The sequence below is a fragment of the Natator depressus genome, chromosome 2, assembly GCF_965152275.1.
Source record: "Natator depressus isolate rNatDep1 chromosome 2, rNatDep2.hap1, whole genome shotgun sequence".
Taxonomy (NCBI): Eukaryota; Metazoa; Chordata; order Testudines; family Cheloniidae; genus Natator; species Natator depressus.
In genome coordinates, this window is record NC_134235.1 from 63,747,292 (window position 1) to 63,768,286 (window position 20,995).

At 45.8% G+C, this 20,995-nt stretch overlaps 1 protein-coding gene across 1 annotated transcript in view; it reads right to left on the bottom strand.

Annotated features, from left to right (window-relative positions):
- Positions 1-19,483, bottom strand: part of RAB2A (RAB2A, member RAS oncogene family) — a 77,942-nt gene extending 58,459 nt beyond the window's left edge. Inside the window, exons 1-2 of the mRNA XM_074944335.1 lie at positions 19,151-19,483; positions 1,833-1,904 (exon numbers count right to left, since the gene is read on the bottom strand). Of these exons, the coding sequence (XP_074800436.1) occupies positions 1,833-1,904; positions 19,151-19,196 (118 nt within the window). The 5' untranslated portion in view covers positions 19,197-19,483. The remainder of the gene's footprint in view (positions 1-1,832; positions 1,905-19,150) is intronic.
- Positions 19,484-20,995: the final 1,512 nt, after the last annotated feature.

Below are 20,995 nucleotides of genomic sequence, written 5' to 3' on the forward strand. Positions count from 1 at the left end.
GGAGCCAAATTAGCGCTCAACCTTACCCCAAAGAGCCAAGCAGTGTGAAGTCCCTGTTTCATTTACTATATTACTAGATGTTCATATTTAAACAGTATGACAGGGGAAATTTTTTTTTATAAATATATTGCTATTTTATTAACTATAATTGGTTAACAACATAGTAAAAGCATGCTGGGAGAAAGTACATGTGGGTGGCACAGCCTGAAAATTGTGGTGGGTGGGTAGAGTACCTGCGGCAAACTTTTCCCATTCTTTCCTTTCCCCACCATGCTCCTAAGTTCTGTTCCTATCCCCCATTTTGTCCTTGGATAGGCCCAGACCTTTTAACAACTCCAGATCCCAACCCCTGCCCCCCTCCTGCCAGCAACTGCCTTCCCTCAGGTCTCCAATGCTGGCTGCTGGTGAGTTAGGCAGAGCAGGCACTGTAGTCATCATGGGAACCGCAGCTCTTTACCATCACCCAGACAGATACAAGAGAATCCAGCTAGCTGCAGAAATACGTGACAGGGTGGCAAATGTGTGAATCTTATTCAAGATTTGACATACTTGACAGCCCTGGTCTTGAAAGAAAGATGACTAGAAATCTGCCTCCAAAGACCAAGTCCCGGTTCCTTATTCAACCAGCCTACCTGGTTCCAAAACTAGGGGGAACAAAGCTGCTGCTAAGGCTGACAGTTTGAAGTACTTCAGAGACAGCTGCGTACAATGTCTGGGAGGTCTGTCAAGAGACAGACCATCTTGCACTCTTCTGCTAAAAGAGAAACGATTGTTTGTTTTGCACACGTCAATTTTAAGTACTCCCACAGGAGAGGAGCTTCATTAATCTACGAGAAACTATACAACAGGGTGGGAAGCAAAAGTGGGTACAGCCTCATGTTGTCCATCCTGTGGAAGGCTGAGCATAACTGGGGAGGCTACCTTAACAGGGACCTTGAAATAACCTGAATTGTAGTTAAAAAATTCTGCAATTTCATTGTTGGCTGGTGCCTGTTCAAGCATAGCCTAAGTAAAACTCATCTGAAGACCAACCTTGTCCACAAGAGAAAAACGACTTCTCATACCATGCATCAGAAGTATCCATCTGCTTCACAGCAGAAAGTAAAAAATTGCACATTTGTTTCATACAAAAAAAGAAAAAAAGTCAGGTCATAGCTAATACATTCCCTCCCAGCTCACTCATTTCATCTAGCTCTCCCACCAACAGACACCTCACACACACACACACGCAACCCCCCCCCCCCCCCCCATCATGCCCGTCCAGCTGCACAATCAGGCCTCAAACCTTGCCCTTCCAGGTGATAATCATATCCACAATTCAACCTTTCACCATCAGGAAACTCTATACAATTTCTCATCTAGTAAACAAAGGTTTCTATTTGTTGAAGTCTGCTTTATTTTTAATCTTAATTTTATGCTCATGGCAAATGGCAGAGAGCCCTGGAGACTGAAGTCTAACCCACTGAGCAAATGCAAGCTCTCCACAGCATTCTACTAATGTGCTTCAAGCCTGACCAGTTTCTGTGCCCACTCAATCTATGGCCTTCCTACAGAGGCAACCAAGGAGGTTGCAAATTATGATTGTGGAGCACTTCTGTGATGTGAATATTTACTCACTAGGAACTGGATTATCTTATTTCACATCAGTTATGATACAGGCAGCAGACAGCAAAGACATATGATTTGTGCCACAATAAAACAAATGGCAATTAAGTGAAAGGATATACAACCCGTAACCAACATGCTGAGGCATCTAGCTGTCCATCACCTTTAAAAATAGATCCTTATTTTTAAATACTTTTTCAATAGAATATTTAATAGGAAGAACTTACCAATAGTAAGGTCATGCACCGGTTGAAACCTCTTGTCTGTAAACTGTAACAATAAACATGATTTCCCAACACCTGAAAGAGAAAATATTTTCTTCAAGCAAATTCAAAAACTTTACTTAATCTGCAGCAAATAAACCTAATTTATAACACATTTAAAACAATATATATCATTAGACAATTTATCATTAGACCCATTTTGATATACAGGCCCTGACATTTGTTTATCCTTGTCATATTATATTATTATATCCTTGTCTTACATATTTTAAGACAATTTCACAAGTGTCTGGAAAATGACTACCACAATTCGAAGATTAACAGTTAAAATAATACACTTTATCTTTCATTCTCTCACTCTAATGTGAACGGCACTTTTCCCTCTCAGTACCCAACAAACAGTTTCTCTATCACTTCCACTTGTACTTTTACCTTTCTCTCTTCCATATCCCTTCCTTCATGCTGCTTACACACTGCCAGATACATGCCTGCTACCTTTAAAAATGTGGCCAGAATAATCTGATCATCAACCTACCAAACAGAGAAAAAGCAGAGCGCACCAGGAACTCCAAGGGGGTTAGAGAGAGAAGGGGGGATAGAGAGAGAAGAGAATTGCTACACACAGGTGAGCCACATAGGCACCAGGCGGAAGCCACAGGCTTGGGGAAGACCCTCCCCTGATTCACTGCTCACCCTCACTAGCGAGATATCTTCCATAATGATCACCCCCTGTGGAAAGTGTGGGGACAGGAATGATTATCAGACCCCCCCCCCTACAGTGCTGGTTCTCCCCAAGAGCTACATGCCCAGTGTACAGCAGGGTATGGGAAGAGTAATTTACCCTGCCCCTGCAACTACTCACCATTTTGTGGGTCTTGTGGCTCATGTGTGCTTTCCCGCGGTCAGCCAGTTAGTGACAAGTGTGAGTACTGGCTGTGTTTTAAAGCACTGAATCAGTGTTGTCTGTGTTGCAAACAATACTGCTTCTGTAAAAGGTTGCATTTAAACTTCACAGAGATGACCTTAGGAGCCCAGCCTCCCTCTTTGTTATTGGCGGCAGAACAGCTGCGCAGAATTAGAAAGGAGGATAAAAGGAGGACTTTCTCCGTGAGGTCATGATGCACTCCGCTGCCAAGAAAAAGGAATTGAAGAAGTGGCGGGACAACAAGAAGAGGGACCGAAAGGAGAACGCAGCACACCAGAAAGAAGCCACGGAGCGGCTCTTAAATGTTATGGAGTGCCAAGTGGACAGGCTCCAGGAGATACTAGCTCTTCAAACATAGCAGCTTTGCGCCCGCCCTCCCCTGCAGCCGCAGAACTCTTTCCCATGCATCCTCAACACACTGCCAACACTCTTATCAACCTCCTGGCTCCACTCTCTACCCACAGCATTCCACTCCTCCCTCCTCACAGTCCAGCACTGTGGACTCGCACTACACCCAACACCCATCCCGCTGCAGTTTGGCCCTGCTGAAGTACAGTACCTGCTGCTGTACTCCAAAGGAGAAGGTTGGGTATGATCTGTAGCCGTCCCGGGACCCCTCCTCCTCTTGAGACCTTCCCTTCCCCCACCCCGTCCCCCTCCCTGCTGATGAATGTTTTCGTGTGACTCTCTCCTTCGGTTATTGTCTTTTAATAAAAGATTTGTGTTGGTTTGAAAGAAATCTTTATTCTATTAAGTGAAAGCAAAAAGAGCACTGCAAAGCAACATACAATAATGTCAAACCCCCTTCTTGCATCATATGTACCAATCACCTCCTAGAATTACAAGCACTGCAATCCCGAACACAGCAACAAATATCAGTGGCTTTCAGCTTCAAATTGCTGCATCAAGGCATCCCTGATCCTTACGGCTCCACGCTTTGCCCTCAAATAGCCCTGGTCTCTAGCTGTTCAAACTCAGCCTCCAGGCACTGAGCCTCTGCGGTTCAGCCCTGAGTGAAGCTTTCACCCGTCCCTTCACAAGTATTATGGTGTGTATAGCACCCGGCTGTAAGCATAGGAATATTGTCATCGGCCATGTCCAGCTTCCCATAGAGGCACTGCCAGTGGACTTTTAAACAGCCAAATGCACACTCAACAATCATTCTGCACTTGCTCAGCCTGTTGTTGAACCGCTCCTTGCTGCTCTCAAGTTGCCCCATGTATGGCTTCATGAGCCACGGCATTAAGGGGTAGGCGGTGTCTCCCAGGATCACAATGGGCATTTTGACTTCCCCTACAGTGATCTCCCGGTCAGGGAAGAAAGTCCCTGCTTGCAGCTTCTTGAACAGGTCAGTGTTCTGAAAGATGCGTGCATCATGCACCTTTCTGGACCATCCTGCATTAATGTCTGTGAAATGCCCACGGTGATCCACAAGCGCCTGGAGAAACATTGAGAAATACCCTTTGCCATTAATGTACTCGTGGCTAGGTGGTCTGGTGGCAGAATTGGAATCGCCATCTATTGCCCCTAGGCATTAGGGAAGCCCATTTGTGCAAAGCCATCCACGTCACGCATGCTGCCCTGAGTCACGGTCTTTCGGAGCAGGATGGGATTAATGGCCCTGCACACTTCCATCAACACGACTTCAATGGTCAACTTTCCCGCTCTGAACTGGTTAGTGACCTATCGGTAGCAGTGTGGAGTAGCCAGCTTCCACAGTGCAATCGCCACGTGCTTCTCCAGCGACAGGGCAGCTCTCATTCTCGTGTCCTAGCGCCACAGGGCTGGGGCGAGCTCATCACAGTGCCATGAATGTGGCTTTCCTCATGCGAAAGTTCTGCAGCCAGTGCTCGTCATCCCAGACGTGTATCACAATGTGATCCCACCACTCAGTGCTTGTTTCCTGAGCCCAAAAGTGGCGTTTCACTGTGGTCAGCACCTCCGGGAATGCCACAAGCAATCTCATGTCGTAGCTGTTACGTATGGCAAGATCAATGTCGCACTCCTCTTGCCTTTGTAGTTTAAGGAATAACTCCACTGCCACTCGTGACGTGTTGCTCAGAGCGAGCAGCATACTGGTCAACAGCTCAGGATCCATTCCTGCAGCCCGAAAGAGGCAGGGCGCACAGTACACAAACTGCTGAAAGATGGTGCCAAATGCAGATGGAAGCACAGGGATTGTTGGGATGGGAAGCAATGCATCACAGGGCATTGGGACAGGACCCAGGATGCTATGCGACCCCCTCCGCCTTCCCACAACTCTTAGCTGCAAAAGAGAAAAAGGGGCTCTGTGGGATAAGTGCCCAGAGTACACCACTCCAAATAGCGCTGCAGGTGCCGGAAGTGTGAACACGCTATTGCGCAGGTAGTTGTCAGTGTGAACATACAACAGCGGTTTTCCTTCTGTGCTCTCTAAGCAGCGCTGTAACTGCCGTCGCTGTAACTTTGCCAGTGTAGACATGCCCTAACAAAACTCTGGTTAGTTCCACTCTTGCTATTCAAAACCTTGTGAACAGCAGTGAAACTGTCAAAAATCACATCAACAAACAGTCACAAGGGTGAAATGCCTGCAAGGAAACGATTTAAAAACACCATAGTATAGGCTCAAACTAAACACATACCCCAAATTTAAAAAAAAAAAAAAAAAAAAAAAAAACCAAACAGTAAGAGAAGCAAAAAAAAATGCAATCATAGGTAAACAGCAGAGTAAACAAGGCAGTTAAGGCAAAAAGGCATCCTTTAAAAACTGGAAGTCATATACTACTGAGAAAAATAGAAAGGACCACACTCTGGCAAGTCAAGCATAGAAGTATAATTAGGCAGGTCAAAAAAATTTGAAGAGCAAATACCAAAACACACAAAAACTAACAGGTTTTTTTTTTTTTTAAAGTACACCAGAAGCAGGAAGCCTGCCAAATAATCAGTTGGGGCACTAGACAATAAAGGTGCTAACAGAAAACTTAAGGAAGACAAGGCCATTGAGAAGCTAAATGAAATCTCTGCATCAGTCTTCATTGCAGAGGATGCGAGGGAGATCCCCACATACATGAACCATTCTTTTTAGGTGACAATCCTGAGGAACTGTCCCAAATTGAGGTGTCAATACAGGAAATTTTGGAACAAAATGATTAAACAAACAGTAATGAGTCACCAGGACCAGACAGTATTCACTCAAGAGTTCTGAAGAAACTCAAATATGAAATCACAGAACTACTAACTACAGTATGTAACCTATTGCTTAAATCAGCCCCTGTACCAGATGACAGGCAGATAACTAATGTAACTCCGTTTTTTAAAAAGGCTCCAGAGGTAATTCTGGCAATTACAGGCCAGTAAGCCTAACTTTAGCATCAGGCAAATTAGCTGAAACTGTAGTACAGAACAAAATTATCAGACACACAGATGAACATGATATGTTAGGGAAGAGTTAACATTGCTCTTGTAAAGGGAAATCATGCCTCACCAATCTATTAGAGTTCTTTGAGAGTGTCAACAAGCATGTGGACAAGTGTGATTCAGCTGATATAATGTACCTGGACTTTCAGAAAGCCTGTCATAAGGTCCCACACCAAAAGCTCTTAAGCAAAGTAAGCAGTCATGGGACAAGACAGAAGATCCTCTCATGCATCAGTATCTGGTTAAAAGATAGGAAAGAGAGGGTAGGAACAAATGGTCAGTTTTCAAACTAGAAAGTGATAAATAGGATCTGCACTGGGACCAGTACCGTTCAACATGTTCATAAATGATCTGGAAAAAGAGTAAACAGCGCAGATGACACTAACTTATGCAAGATCATTAAGTCCAAAGCTGACCGCAAAGAATTACAAAGGGATCTCACAAAACTGGGTGACTGGACAACAAAATGGCAGATGAAATTCAGTGTTGATAAGTGCAAAGTAGTGCACGTTGGAAAACAATCCAAACTCTACATACAAAAATGATGGGTTCTAAAAAGATCTTGGTGTCATCATGGATAGTTCTCTGAGAACATCTGCTCAATGTCCAGCAGCAGTCAAAAAAACTATGTTAGGAACCATTAGGAAAGAGAAACTAAGACAGAAAATATCAGAATGCCATGTTTTGAATGCAAGCTAAATGTTGTAGCATTAATCTATCCCATGAAGACAAGAAAGTGAAACTAACTAGTGTGTGTTTTTATTGTCAAACTGATAGAAAGGCAAATCACCAACAGCATAAATAATGAAAAGTAAATAAGTTTTCAACAGTCATTCCATTTTAATTATAGGAAATTTTAGAGGTGATGAATCCTCCCCCCACTCCACATGTTTCTTTGAAGTATAAAGACAACATGGAAGGTTGGTGGGAGGAGGGGGCCCTACTTGTTTTGATGGAAGACTTGGAGACATCATTTGTTCTGCCACCTCAACTAAAAGGGCAAGTGTGCTGAATCTTCAGCCAAGACTTCCTTTTTTACCATATTAGTCACTCAATCAAGTAGGTGTTAAAAAAAATTTTAAAAATGTTAAAGTCTGACTAAAAATCTCTTTCCCTCAACTGCTCAGTTTCCACTCTTGGCTCTTGTGGAGACATCTGACTAGCTCTCCAGTCAGAGAATTTTAGACTACACTGTACCTAAATTCACAATGTAAAACAAGCAGAACACACTTAAAAAAAAACAGCCTTTCAGGTGTCTGCCCTTTTTTGTTTATGATGTATATCAGTGGTGGGCAACCTGCAATGGCCACAAGACTGTTTGTTTACATTGACTGTCCACAGCTCCCAGTGGCTGTAGTTCGCCCTTCCTGGCCAATGGTATATGGTATGGTATTTTTGGTACAGAATTCCCTCAAAAGTATCAGGGTTCTGTGTGGTGCAACATGGTGCACCCAGCTCGGGGGGGGGGGGGGGGGGCGTGTCCAGGGGGATCTGGATGCACAAGGGCTTCTTGGGTTGTTCTGGGTGCAGGGAGAATGGGCCCCTGCAGGGAAGTCCAGATGAAGGTGGTTAGGGCTCAGCAGGGGGTAGGGGGCTCAGGGTGCAGCTGGTTGGGACTAAGTGGGATGGGGGACTCCCAATGCTGGGGGTGAGGTGGGGTTCTGGGGGGGTCAAAGGCTCCTGATGCAGGGGTGAGGCTCGGCAGGGGGATTCTGGTTGCAGGGGGAGGTGAGGCTCGGCAGGAGGGGCTGGGTGCAGAGGGAGATGTCCAGATGCATGGGGGTTGGGTGGACAGGAGGAGCAGCTCCCCGTACAGTGACCCCTCCTTCCGTAGTTAAGGCGCAATAGGGTAAGGAAGTGGGGGAAGGGTTCAATGTAGGAGAACTGCTCGCGCTGTCTGCCCAGCCCGTGCATCTGGATTTCCCCCCCCCCCCGCCAAGTCTCTCCCCCTGCACCCGAAACCCCCACCCCACGAGCGTCACCCCTTGCACTCAGATCCCCCTGACAAATCCCCACCAATGCAGAGTTTCCTGCAGCTGGCAGAGGTTTTTGGGGGTTGATATGACCCAGCCCCGCCTGCTCTGTGCAGGGGAGCGGGAACTCCATTTCCCTCGTCGTCCTCCTCCCACCTCCCCACATCTGGGACTAATATCCCTGGTCAGCTGGGGCATCCCCAGACCCTCCTTCCTTCCATTCCCTCCCCCACGGTGACTTACCTCTCCCCTGCCTGTGCTGCCCAGAAGGGGTGAATGAGCACTGGTGCAGCTTCTCTTTGCTTCCCCACAGAAACCATTTTTCTGCAGGGAAGCAAAGAGAATTTAAGGGAGCGGGGGTGTCCTGCATGTGCACAGTGGTGCAGAATTCCCCCAGGAGTAACAATACCATCAAGCCTATGGAAAGGCCACTGGACAAGTGGAAATCCACTGAGATGAAGCATTTCTTCTGTAAAGATATACAAGTAATTCTCTTCTGTCAAGAAAAGAAACCAATCTCAGTGGATTCCTCATCTTCAAGATTAAAGTGTACACTATGTTAATAATTACTTTGCTACAGTAATGCCTAGATGCCCCAGCTTAGATCAGGCCTCATTATGCCAGGCACTATTCAGATGCAGAGTAAAAAACAGTTGCTACCCCATAGATTAGGGATCAGCAACCTTTGGCAAGTGGCCCATCAGGGAAATCTGCTGGCAGGCCGGGATGGTTTACTTGCACCGTCCACAGGTTTGGCCGATCACAGCTCCAACTGGCCACGGTTCGCCATTCCAGGCCAATGGTGGCTGCAGAAAGCGGCAGCCAGCACATCCCTTGGCCCACGCCGCACCCTGCAGCCCCCATTGGCCTGGAACGGCGGACCCCCGCGGCCAGTGGGAGCTGCAATCAGCTGAACCTGCGGACGGTGCAGGTAAACAAACTGTCCCGGACCGCCAGCGGATTTCCCTGACACGCCACGTGCCAAAGGTTGCCAATCCCTGCCATAGATGGACAAGACAGACAAAAGATGGGGAAAATAGTATCTTTATAGATAGGAAACAGACACAGAGATATGAATGACTTATCCAAGGTCACACAATGAGTCTGTAGCAGAGCCAGGAACTGAACACACATCTCCTGAGTCCCAGTCCAGAGTCTTAACTACAAGACAGTTCTTCCTCTCATTATTTGCCTAATAGTCAGTGACACATATAATTAAAGTTGCACAAGCATTTCTATTCTGAGGGATCACTTACATTTTCAATTGCTTTTAACTTTAAAAAAATCAAAGTTTGAACAAAAGTGGAGTAAAAATATACCTTTCCAAGTTATCAAGTATTTGCTACTTTGGTTTTTTTGTCTGGGGGGTGGGGAGGGAGGATGACAGCTATAGTGACTTGGCAATTTGAATTTGTATAAGACTGTCTATGGGGCATATATGCCTTTCTGTAGTCTGGGAAAAGTAAATTGTGATTTTTGAAAATCATAAAGGTTTCTAAGAAGGATGTTGCACATACTCACTAGATCAATGGTACTAGATCAGTGGTGGGCAACCTGCGGCCCATCAGGGTAATCTCATTGCGGGCTGCGAGACATTTTGCTGACGTTGCCCGTCCACAGGCATGACCCTCTGCAGCTCCCAGTGGCCACGGTTCACCGTTCCCGGCCAATGGGAGCTGCGGGAAGGGGGGGGCTGCAGGGATGCTCGGAACTGTGGGGAAACATGCCTGCGGACGGTCAATGTTAGCAAAACATCTCGCGGCCCACAATGAGATTACCCTGATGGGCCGCAGGTTGCCCACCACTGCACTAGATTTTATAATACACCTCCTAGTGGTTTGTCAACATTCTATGCAAATATTGTTTAAGCAAATTTGCATGAAGATATAGAGGGAGGAAGACAGATCTCAAATGAGAACTAGTGCAGAAAGGTGTGCATGGATCAAGATAAAGTCTTTTGCCTTATTAACTGCACAGCTAGATATGGTAAACCCCACAAAATTTTATACCCAAAGAACTCAAATGAACATTAAGTTTGCAAAATGAAGCACTCAAAAGTCAGGACATAACAAAGATAAGGTGGCCTACCCAAACTTAACTATGCCCTCTTGTATGTATACACAATGACACAATCTTTAATTACATAATCATATTAGACCAAGAATTAGGCAGAGCTATATAGTGAATTGTTCCAAGATGCAGAGCATGCCTACCACATTTGTTGCAGTTGTATTGTGGATACCAGAGGTTGAGAACAATCCAGGGATGATATGCTAGACTGGAAACCAGAAAAATCATGTTCTATCCCTGCTGCTGCAACAGACTCCCCATGCAACTTGGGAGTCAATTTTCCTGTACCTCAGTTAAGCATCTCTAAAATGATGATTGCATTTCATGACCTCACAGGGGTGTCGTGAGGATAGATTCATTAGTGTTTGTGAGGCAGCAAACTATATGGCCCCGCAATGTTTGAAACAGCTGTCTCATTCAGCAGTGTTATTTTGTATGTGAAATGAGGCAGAGGTTCTGGGGAAAAAAATAGTATGTGATCTTGTAATAAATTACTATCATAATACATAAAAACAAAGGAGCAGATTTAAAAGTGCACAGGCCTTAACTCTGTTATTTCCTAATTGGTGTGCTCTTCACTTTGTTGCCATAACATTCTTTTAATGTTGTTATACATATTTGGTTAAGACACACCCTGAAGGGGTGTGAACATTTGAGATATCCTGAGTTCCTGCTTAATTCAAGACAGAGACCAACAGTTTGGACACACCTTGCCAAGAAAGAAAGTAAACCTGAACTCGTTTATAAACCAAATCTAAACAATAATGCTTGGTTACATACTAAATTTACCATTTGGCATCTCTGAAATCTATTGAACAACAGACTTGAGGCTGGCAGCTGAAGCATATTCAATCATGTTCTTCCACTAGTCCCTCAATAGTGAGGGCAGAAGGAAATTCCAACTAACCTTATAGCTTGCAGTTCTAGTGTCAGACCCTGAATTCAAGGCAACAGTCTTGATTTGTTCCCTAAATTCTCCTGCCTGCCTACAACTACTTCCTCCTCCTCAGTCTCTGCTTCTCTTGGTCTCTGTCCCACAGTATGTGTAACTTGAAATGTTGTTTCAGCGCATTTGTTTTCTTCTTCGGAACAAGTAAAGTATTTAATCAGGCAGCAGTCTTTGTATTGCCTCTTCTAGAAAAAGAGAGAAAACAAAACTTTCAAAGACTACCAAACAAAATAGTTTATAAAAAACCCTAAACTGCCTTTAAACAAAACCAGATTAGTAGTGTTATCTTCATGAAAAGTAGACTTCCAGTCCAGCTGCTGAGGCTTGGTCTACACTTAAAAGTTATGTCAGCAAGTACATCTGTCAGAGGTGTGAAAAAACCACACCCCGGACCAACATAGGTATGCCGACAAAACCTCTAGTGTAGACGCAATCATGTTGATGGAAGGACTTCTGTCAGTGTAGCAAACGTCATTCAGGGAGGTTGATGACATTTCTACACCAACAGAAAACTCCTGTTGGCGTACGCCATGTCTTTACTAAGGAGCTACACATGCACAGCTATGCCAGTATGGGTTCTGTAGTGCAGACATAGCCGGAGAAACCCATACTCCAAAGCTCCTTATTAGCTTGCACTTCCTCTCCTGTGCTCCAGGCTGGCTTTCTGTGAGGTTAATGTGCTCTAGGTATTGCATGATCTTGCTAGCTAACTCTTCCTTCCTTGCATAGAAACCAGGAGACCCCAACACTTTCTAACCTGGTCACCTGTCTAGAACCCAGAGAGGTAGCATAACCTCTCACAGCCCCAAATGGAATGAGACTTGACATGATGCTCAAGTTTCAAGACTGTCAGGCTGCAAGAGAAATATACAATCAGCAGATTGTTTACAGATAGTTCTCTTGGTAACATGAAATCCTATTTTTTGTATTTGATGTTAAAAAGATGGGTGGACTCCAGGATTTCAATAAACCTATTGATAAAAGTGAAGGAACCTTCAAGCTTATGGTGGGGGAGGGGAGAAGTACCTTTCCAGGATCAATGACTCTATAAGATGGGACTCCATCACCACATTTGGAAGGAATTCATGATGTATCCACAGAACCTTGAAAAGGTTACTGTAAGATGATCAATCACTACAACACTACGTTTATGCACTGTAAGATGAAGTCACTGCCATCAGGAAAATAACCTTTCTACATGAGGAACTTGATGCCTGTGTTACATGTAAACTTAAAAGGACTTCCTTCATCTTAATCGGGTCTGATTTAGTATTTGCAGTTTAAAAGGAGCTGTTCAATAGTTTTTTGTTTTTTTTTAATGCATCAGGCCCCTCATGCATTGACATAGAGCTGCAGAAAAACTAGTTTATGTTTGATGCGTCCTCTGTTACAGATTCAAATGTGAAACAACTGAAACAGAACACTATTTAATAACCACCTGCCAGTTTAAAAGTCTGACTGAAATGATCTGATACAGAGCGCTTAGTTATCCATTAATATAGAAACACAATATTTTTATTTTACCTTAAACTTTTACTACCTGCTTCGGGAAGCCACTACTGCTAGCTAATTCAATGTCTTTGAAAACTGAATCCAAGTATTTCTAGAATGCTATAAAATAGAGGCCTATTTCCTCTAGTAATTGCTGTTTAGAAGCAGGTTTCAGAGTAGCAGCCGTGTTAGTCTGTATTCGCAAAAAGAAAAGGAGGACTTGTGGCACCTTAGAGACTAACAAATTTATTTGAGCATAAGCTTTCGTGAGCAACAGCTCACTTCATCAGATGCATTCAGTGGAAAATACAGTGCGGAGATTTATATACATAGAGAACATGAAACAATGGGTGTTACCATACACACTGTAAGGAGAGTGATCACTTAAGGTGAGCTATTACCAGCAGGAGAGCGGGGGCGGGGGGGAGGGATTTTTTGTAGTGATAATCAAGGTGGGCCATTTCCAGCACTTGACAAGAATGTCTGAGGAATGGGGGGTGGATTGGTTTACTTTGTGTAATGACCCATCCACTCCCAGTCTCTATTCAAGCCTAAGTTAATTGTACCCAGTTTGCAAATTAATTCCAATTCAGTAGTCTCTCGTTGGAGTCTGTTTTTGAAGTTTTTTTGTTGAAGAATTGCAACTTTTAGGTCTGTAATCGAGTGACCAAAGAGATTGAAGTGGTCTCCAACTGGTTTTTGAATGTTATAATTCTTGACGTCTGATTTGTGTCCATTGATTCTTTTACGTAGAGACTGTCCGGTTTGACCAACGTACATGGCAGAGGGGCATTGCTTGGCACATGATGGCATATATCACACTGGTAGATGTGCAGGTGAACGAGCCTCTGATAGTGTGGCTGATGTGATTAGGCCCTATGATGGTGTCCCCTGAATAGATATGTGGACACAGTTGGCAACGGGCTTTGTTGCAATGATAGGTTCCTGGGTTAGTGGTTCTGTGGTGTGGTGTGTGGTTGCTGGTGAGTATTTGCTTCAGGTTGGGGGGCTGTCTGTAAGCAAGGACTGGCCTGTCTCCCGAGATCTGCGAGAGTGATGGGTCGTCCTTCAGGATAGGTTGTAGATCTCTGATGATGCGTTGGAGAGGTTTTAGTTGGGGGCTGAAGGTGATGGCTAGTGGCGTTCAGTTATTTTCTTTTTTGGGCCTGTCCTGTAATAGGTGACTTCTGGGTACTCTTCTGGTTCTGTCAATCTGTTTCTTCACTTCAGCAGGTGGGTATTGTATGTAGTTGAAGGATGCTTGATAGAGATCTTGTAGGTGTCTGTCTCTATATGAGGGGTTCAACGTCTCCGACTCAAGGAATATTTCCAACACACCTCTGAACAACATAATAACCACAGAGACCTTCCTACCAAGACTACAAAAAAAAGGAATCTGGGTGGACTCCTCCTGAAGGTCGAAACCACAGACTGGACTTCTACATAGAGTGCTTCCACCGACGTTCACGCTCTTAAACTATGGAAAAGCAGCATCACTTGCCCCATAACCTCAGCCATGCAGAACACAATGCCATCCAGAGCCTCAGAAACAACTCTGACATCATAATCAAAAAGGCTGACAAAAGAGGTGCTGTCATCATTGTGAATAAGTCGGAATATGAACAAGAGGCTGCTAGGCAGCTCTCCAACACCACTTTCTACAAGCCATTACCCTCTGATCTCTCTAGGGTTACCAAAAGAAACTACACCATTTGCTCAAGAAACTCCCTAAAAAAGCATAAGGACAAATCCGCACAGACACACCCCTGGAACTGCGACCTAAGGTATTCTATCTGCTACCCAAGATCCATAAACCTGGAAATCCTGTATGCCCCATCATCTCAGGCATTGGCACCCTGACAGCAGGATTGTCTGGCTATGTAGACTCCCTCCTCAGGCCCTACGCTACCAGCACTCGCAGCTATCTTCGAGACACCACTGACTTCCTGATGAAACTACAATCCATTGGTGATCTTCCTGAAAACACCATCCTGGCCACTATGGATGCAGAAGCCATCTACACCAACATTCAACACAAAGATGGACTACAAGCCGTCAGGAAGAGTATCCCCGATAATGTCACAGCAAACCTGGTGGCTGAATTTTGTGTCTTTGTCCTCACCCATAACTATTTCACATTTGGGGACAATGCATACCTTCAAATCAGCGGCACTGCTATGGGTACCGGCATGGCCCCACACTATGCCAACATTTTTATGGCTGACTTAGAACAACGCTTCCTCAGCTCTCGTCCCCTAATGCCTCTACTCTACTTGCGCTACATTGATGACGTCTTCATCATCTGGACCCATGGAAAAGAAGCCCTTGAGGAATTCCACCATGATTTCAACAATTTCCATCCCACCATCAACCTCAGCCTGGACCAGTCCACACAAGAGATCCACTTCCTGGACACTACGGTGCTAGTAAGCGATGGTCACATAAACACCACCCTATACCGGAAACCTACTGACCACTATGCCTACCTACATGCCTCCAGCTTTCATCCAGATCACACCACACGATCCATTGTCTACAGCCAAGCTCTACGATACAACTGCATTTGCTCCAACCCCTCAGACAGAGATAAACACCTACAAGATCTCTATCAAGCATTCTTACAACTACAATACCCACCTGCTGAAGTGAAGAAACAGACTGACAGAGCCAGAAGAGTACCCAGAAGTCACCTACTACAGGACAGGCCCAAAAAAGAAAACAACAGAACGCCACTAGCCGTCACCTTCAGCCCCCAACTAAAACCTCTCCAGCGCATCATCAGGATCTACAAACTATCCTGAAGGACGACCCATCACTCTCACAAATCTTGGGAGACAGGCCAGTCCTTGCTTACAGACAGCCCCCCAACCTGAAGCAAATACTCACCAGCAACCACACACCACACCACAGAACCACTAACCCAGGAACCTATCATTGCAACAAAGCCCGTTGCCAACTGTGTCCACATATCTATTCAGGGGACACCATCATAGGGCCTAATCACATCAGCCACACTATCAGAGGCTCGTTCACCTGCACATCCACCAATGTGATATATGCCATCATGTGCCAAGCAATGCCCCTCTGCCATGCACATTGATCAAACTGGACAGTCTCTACGTAAAAGAATCAATGGACACAAATCAGACGTCAAGAATTGTAACATTCAAAAACCAGTCGGAGAACACTTCAATCTCTTTGGTCACTCGATTACAGACCTAAAAGTTGCAATTCTTCAACAAAAAAACTTCAAAAAACAGACTCCAACGAGAGACTGCTGAATTGGAATTAATTTGCAAACTGGATACAATTAACTTAGGCTTGAATAGAGACTGGGAGTGGATGGGTCATTACACAAAGTAAAACTATTTCCCCATGTTTATTCCCCCCCCCCCCGTTCTTCAGACGTTCTTGTCAAGTGCTGGAAATGGCCCACCTTGATTATCACTACAAAAAAATCCCCTCCCCCCCCCGCTCTCCTGCTGGTAATAGCTCACCTTAAGTGATCACTCTCCTTACAGTGTGTATGATAACACCCATTGTTTCATGTTCTCTATGTATATAAATCTCCGCACTGTATTTTCCACTGAATGCATCCGATGAATTGAGCTGTAGGTCACAAAAACTTATGATCAAATAAATTTGTTAGTCTCTAAGGTGCCACAAGTACTCCTTTTCTGTTTCGAAGCAATGATACTTCAAGTATCTCTTTTGAAAAATGACTAAAAATTACATCATTGGGTTCCATGCTTGCTCCCTCTCTTATTTCAGATAAAATCTGTTCAGTTTTATAAATATGTTGTATTTTCCTAGCTCCCAGTCCTTCAAACACAACCTGGGATCTGAAAGCCAAGATATATTATTTTAGGCACGTGCCTCACCCACAACAGAAACTCTGCAACTGGACATTAACAATTCTGTCTGAGATATGATCTAGAACAGAATCCATATCACTCTACCAAAACTGTTATTGTCTGAAGCTAACAGAAGGAAGAAGTCACTAGAGTAAGGAGAACACACAAACCAATGAGATCGGTTGAGTAAAAAGTGCCAACTTTATAATTTTTTTTTTTTTTTAAAGCACTTATGATACCTGCACTTCAGTGAATAAAAGCACTCGGCATCATGATTCAGATCAGAGACATGCAGTTTTGGTATAACTGCATACCATTTTTGTTACTAGTTGCATAACCTGCTTTCTGTTACAAAGTAATGAGCAATGGAGATCAACTTAATCTCAGTCTTTTGGGAGGGTTCAATAACGTCTCCCTTTAATTTTTCTTTTTACAACACACTGAAAAATAATTGCCGAATCACCATCCAACTGATCCAATTCTGAAGACTCTACATGGAAATCCCTGAAATAATCTCTGGATCAGTATGAAAACACTAGTGTAGATAAGCCGGTTCCTTGATGGCAAACTAGAATTCTTAAAGTGTTCACAAGAGGTCTAAACACCACAAACTCTCAAAAGATTTTCCACAATACACCTATTTCAGCCATTTACAAAAATATGACTCTCCTTCCTTTACAAGCGGAACCCCTCATTTTAAAAGTAAATTTATTTTAGCCATGATTGTTTCCTTTATAAGCTTCCATCAGAAATTCTGAATCCTGAAACTGAAATTATAATAAATAGTTTTAAATTAATAACTTGTTTCTATCACAGGTATTTTCCTCCATCTTAGACTTTTGTCATATTGTGCCATATTCAGCATTTAAAGTTAAAACAGACTCAGGATCGGGTGGGCTCAGGCTTCAGTCCCCCCTTCTGGGGTCATGTAGTAATTTTAATGGTCAGACAGGGGTTGCTGTGCAATGAAGTTTGAGAATCCCTGGTCTAAATGCCTTTTTTATATTTACTAAAGTATTTTAAAGCACTTACACGTTTGTTAAAATACCTTAAAGAAAATCTTGCCAGATAGATACACCATAGATTTTTTTTTTTTAAAAAGTTAGCCACAATCAAAATACGATACCTTACCATGCCAAATAATTGTGTGGAATTTTGATTAGCTGTAGGCCCTGCCCACACTGGGGAGGAAAGCACATTCACTTGGGAAGCTTGATATTAACACCCATGGCTAGCTGTTTTCAGCCCTAACATGGAGAGCGGCCTCATATATTAAGGCCTCTCAAAGCCCGAGATGAGCCCACACTGGTCACAGCAGTGCCACTGGGCTATGGAAAGGAGCCAGGGTGTGCCTGACCAAGAGAAAGGGACCAAGTCAGATGGTGATCTGGCAGAAGGCAACATCTGAAGTCTATAAATAGGAACATTTGGTGACAGAAGCAGAGGTGGAACTAAAATGATTAGGGGTTTGGAACGGGTCCCATATGAGGAGAGATTAAAGAGGCTAGGACTTTTCAGCTTGGAAAAGAGATTACGGGGGGATATGATAGAGGCATATAAAATCATGAGTGGTGTGGAGAAAGTGAATAAGGAAGTTATGTACTTGTTCCCATAATATAAGAACTAGGGGCCACTAAATGTAATTAATAGGTACCAGGTTTAAAACAAATAAAAGGAAGTTCTTCTTCACTCAGCGCACAGTCAACCAGTGGAACTCCTTTCCTGAGGAGGTTGTGAAGGCTAGGACTATAACAGGGTTTAAAAGAGAACTGGATAAATTCATGGAGGTTAAGTCCATTAATGGCTATTAGCCAGGATGGGTAAGGCATGGTGTCCCTAGCCTCTGTTTGTCAGAGGGTGGAGATGGATGGCAGGAGAGAGATCACTAGATCATTACCTCTTCGGTTCACTCCCTCTGGGGCACCTGGCATTGGCCACTGTCAGTAGACAGGCTACTGGGCTGGATGGACCTTTGGTCTGACCCAGTGTGGCCGTTCTTACATTCTTAGGTGCATTTTAGCTCCCTGAAGTAGTTGGACTAGGTGCTTATTGGTGCCAGGCGGAAAAAATAACACACCTGGTTAAATGGCAGGTGCTGTTACACTGCATGGGGGGGGGGGGGGGTGCTAGTGCCCTGGAGCGCCATGGCTCTTACACATGGAGCCTCGTTGGGGCAGGGGCCTTGCCACAGGCTTCTGCAAGGCCCCTGGGAGCCGAACAGCATCAGCCACCACCGGAGCCGCCGGGAAGGCGGCTCCAATGTCGTATGTTTCCGGCGTGACACCCTTCCCTCCCCTAGCACTCGGGGTTCCAGCGCTCCAGGCCTGACCCCGGCCGGGCCGCCTCCCCACCACGAAGGGCCGGGCCCGGAGCAGAGTCAGGCCCTGCACACGCCTCGGAGAGGCAGCAGGCCTCAGCGCCTGCGACCGCGGACTCTTGCGGGGCTGGGGCAACCGGGTGCGGGGCTGATCAGCACAGGCCAAAGGCACGTCGGGCGGGGCCCGCTGCCGAGCGCAGGGCGTGGGAAGTCACCACGTCGGCGACGCCACCACTGCGGAAATGGGACAGCCGGGGTCGGGCTTAGCGCGGACGCTCTCGCTCTCCCCGCCTCGCAACCCTCCCCCATTTCCGCAGTAAAGGTCTCCGCTCCCCTGCCCTCTTACCTGTGTCCCCAATGATGATATATTTGAAGAGATACGCGTAGGCCATGGCCGCCCAATCCCCGCCCTCGCCGCCGCCGCCTCTCGGTCTCTCTCTCTCGCTCCTCAGTGACGCGCACTCTCCCCCCACCCGCGCTGTCAGGGCTCGCGCAGCGGAGAGTTCGAAACCGTTAACAGCCACCTGACGGAGCCCTCTCCCCTCTTCTCAAGCGCTCCGTGCGCTGTCCCCCCTCTCGAGCTGCTCCGCGTCCGGAGGCGGCAACCCGCAAGAGCAGGAACAATAACAGGCAGCGGCGGCAGCAGCCCGAACCCTTCAGCAACGTCACGCAAGCCGACCTCCTCCTCCGCCCCGCCCCCGCCGACCCGGAAGTGCTGAGGCAGCCGGTGCTTGGGGAGGTCCCGTGTGACAGGCAGCTCTTACCCCTGCCCTACCCGCGAGGAGTCCTGCAGCTGCCTGAGGCGCGGAGAGAAAAGCTTCTGGTGGGGCTGCCCCCCCAGTGCCTGAGGGGAGAGAGAATCCTTCGCGGGGGGGCCCTCCGTGACTGAGGCAGGTGCCCTGTCTGGCTGTCCCTCCCCCACTCCCTCCTGCCCTCCCGGTGACTGGGGTCGGGAGCGAGGCTGTGGTGCCCTACCGCCCTGTGGCATACCCGGCGCTGCCATTCGCTGTGCAGGGGGCGAGCGTGGCAGCCCCCTCCCGGGAGTGGAGGGAAGGGGCCGTGGATGTCGGTGTCCCTCCCGCTCGGGAATGTCGCTGTTTGGTCTGACGGCTAAGATCCGTTGTGGGATGTTGTTTGTATTGCTGCGGCGGCCTAGGACACTGTGCGGGGGGCCAGGACCCCGCCGTGCTAGGCGCTGGCCAAACACAGACCAAAAAGATGGTTCTTGCCCCAGAGTGGCTACGCGCGATGGCCTGGTCTACACCTGAAACTTAGATCAACCATGCGCTGTGAAAATTCTGTGCCCTGTGTGATGTAGGTGGGCGATCGATCCCCTTCTGTAAACACAGCTACGTTAATGGGCAAATTTTTCCCCTCAAGGGGGTGGGTTTACTACAGTGATGGAAAAACCCCTTCCGGCCCTATAGCAATGGACTACGTTAGGGTGGCGGAGCTGCAGCTGGGCTGCTATAGCACACGTAGTGTAGGCGTATCCTAAGTGGCCGTTCTTTTTAATTTTGCTATCAGGAAGTAAAGAGTCAAACCCCTTTCCCTGGTCTTGCAGTTGGATTTTTCCTACGACTTTTATGTGGACGAGGGTGTCACACTGTCTGGAGGTGCTCACAGTTGTGAGTGTCTACATCAGGGCAGACAGCCCAAACTGGTAGTGTGTTTTATAATTGGATTTCACGAAGCCAGTGATAAATGTGAACGCTTGGATCGCTATAACAATCTTACCACCGCAGACAGTCCCTACGCTCTCCTGTCTATCTTGCCACCCATACAAACTGGATTTAGTGATAAATAGTCATTTACACCAAAAATCGCACCACATTTAGGTTACTTCCAGTCCCAAGAGACCAGTCACTTGCACCAGATTAGTTGATACTCTAGATCCTACACCAAAGACAATGCCTGTAGAAATCCTGTAATAAACTGTCTAAAGGCTTATTAACAAGGAAAAAGGAAGAAGAGAGTTATTTACAGGTTAAAGCAAGTAAACATATACACACAAATGAGTTATCATTTAAATCCTAAGAGTGACAGAGTTGTAGTGTTCTGTCTATTCAAAGTGGCTTTCAGGGCAGACCCAGGAGGCAAACTCTGGGGATCTCTGGCTTCAGTTTAGTCTCTAGCCCTTCAGAGTTCAAACAGCCAAAAAAGATGCAGTTCCTTCTAGTCAGGAATTTTT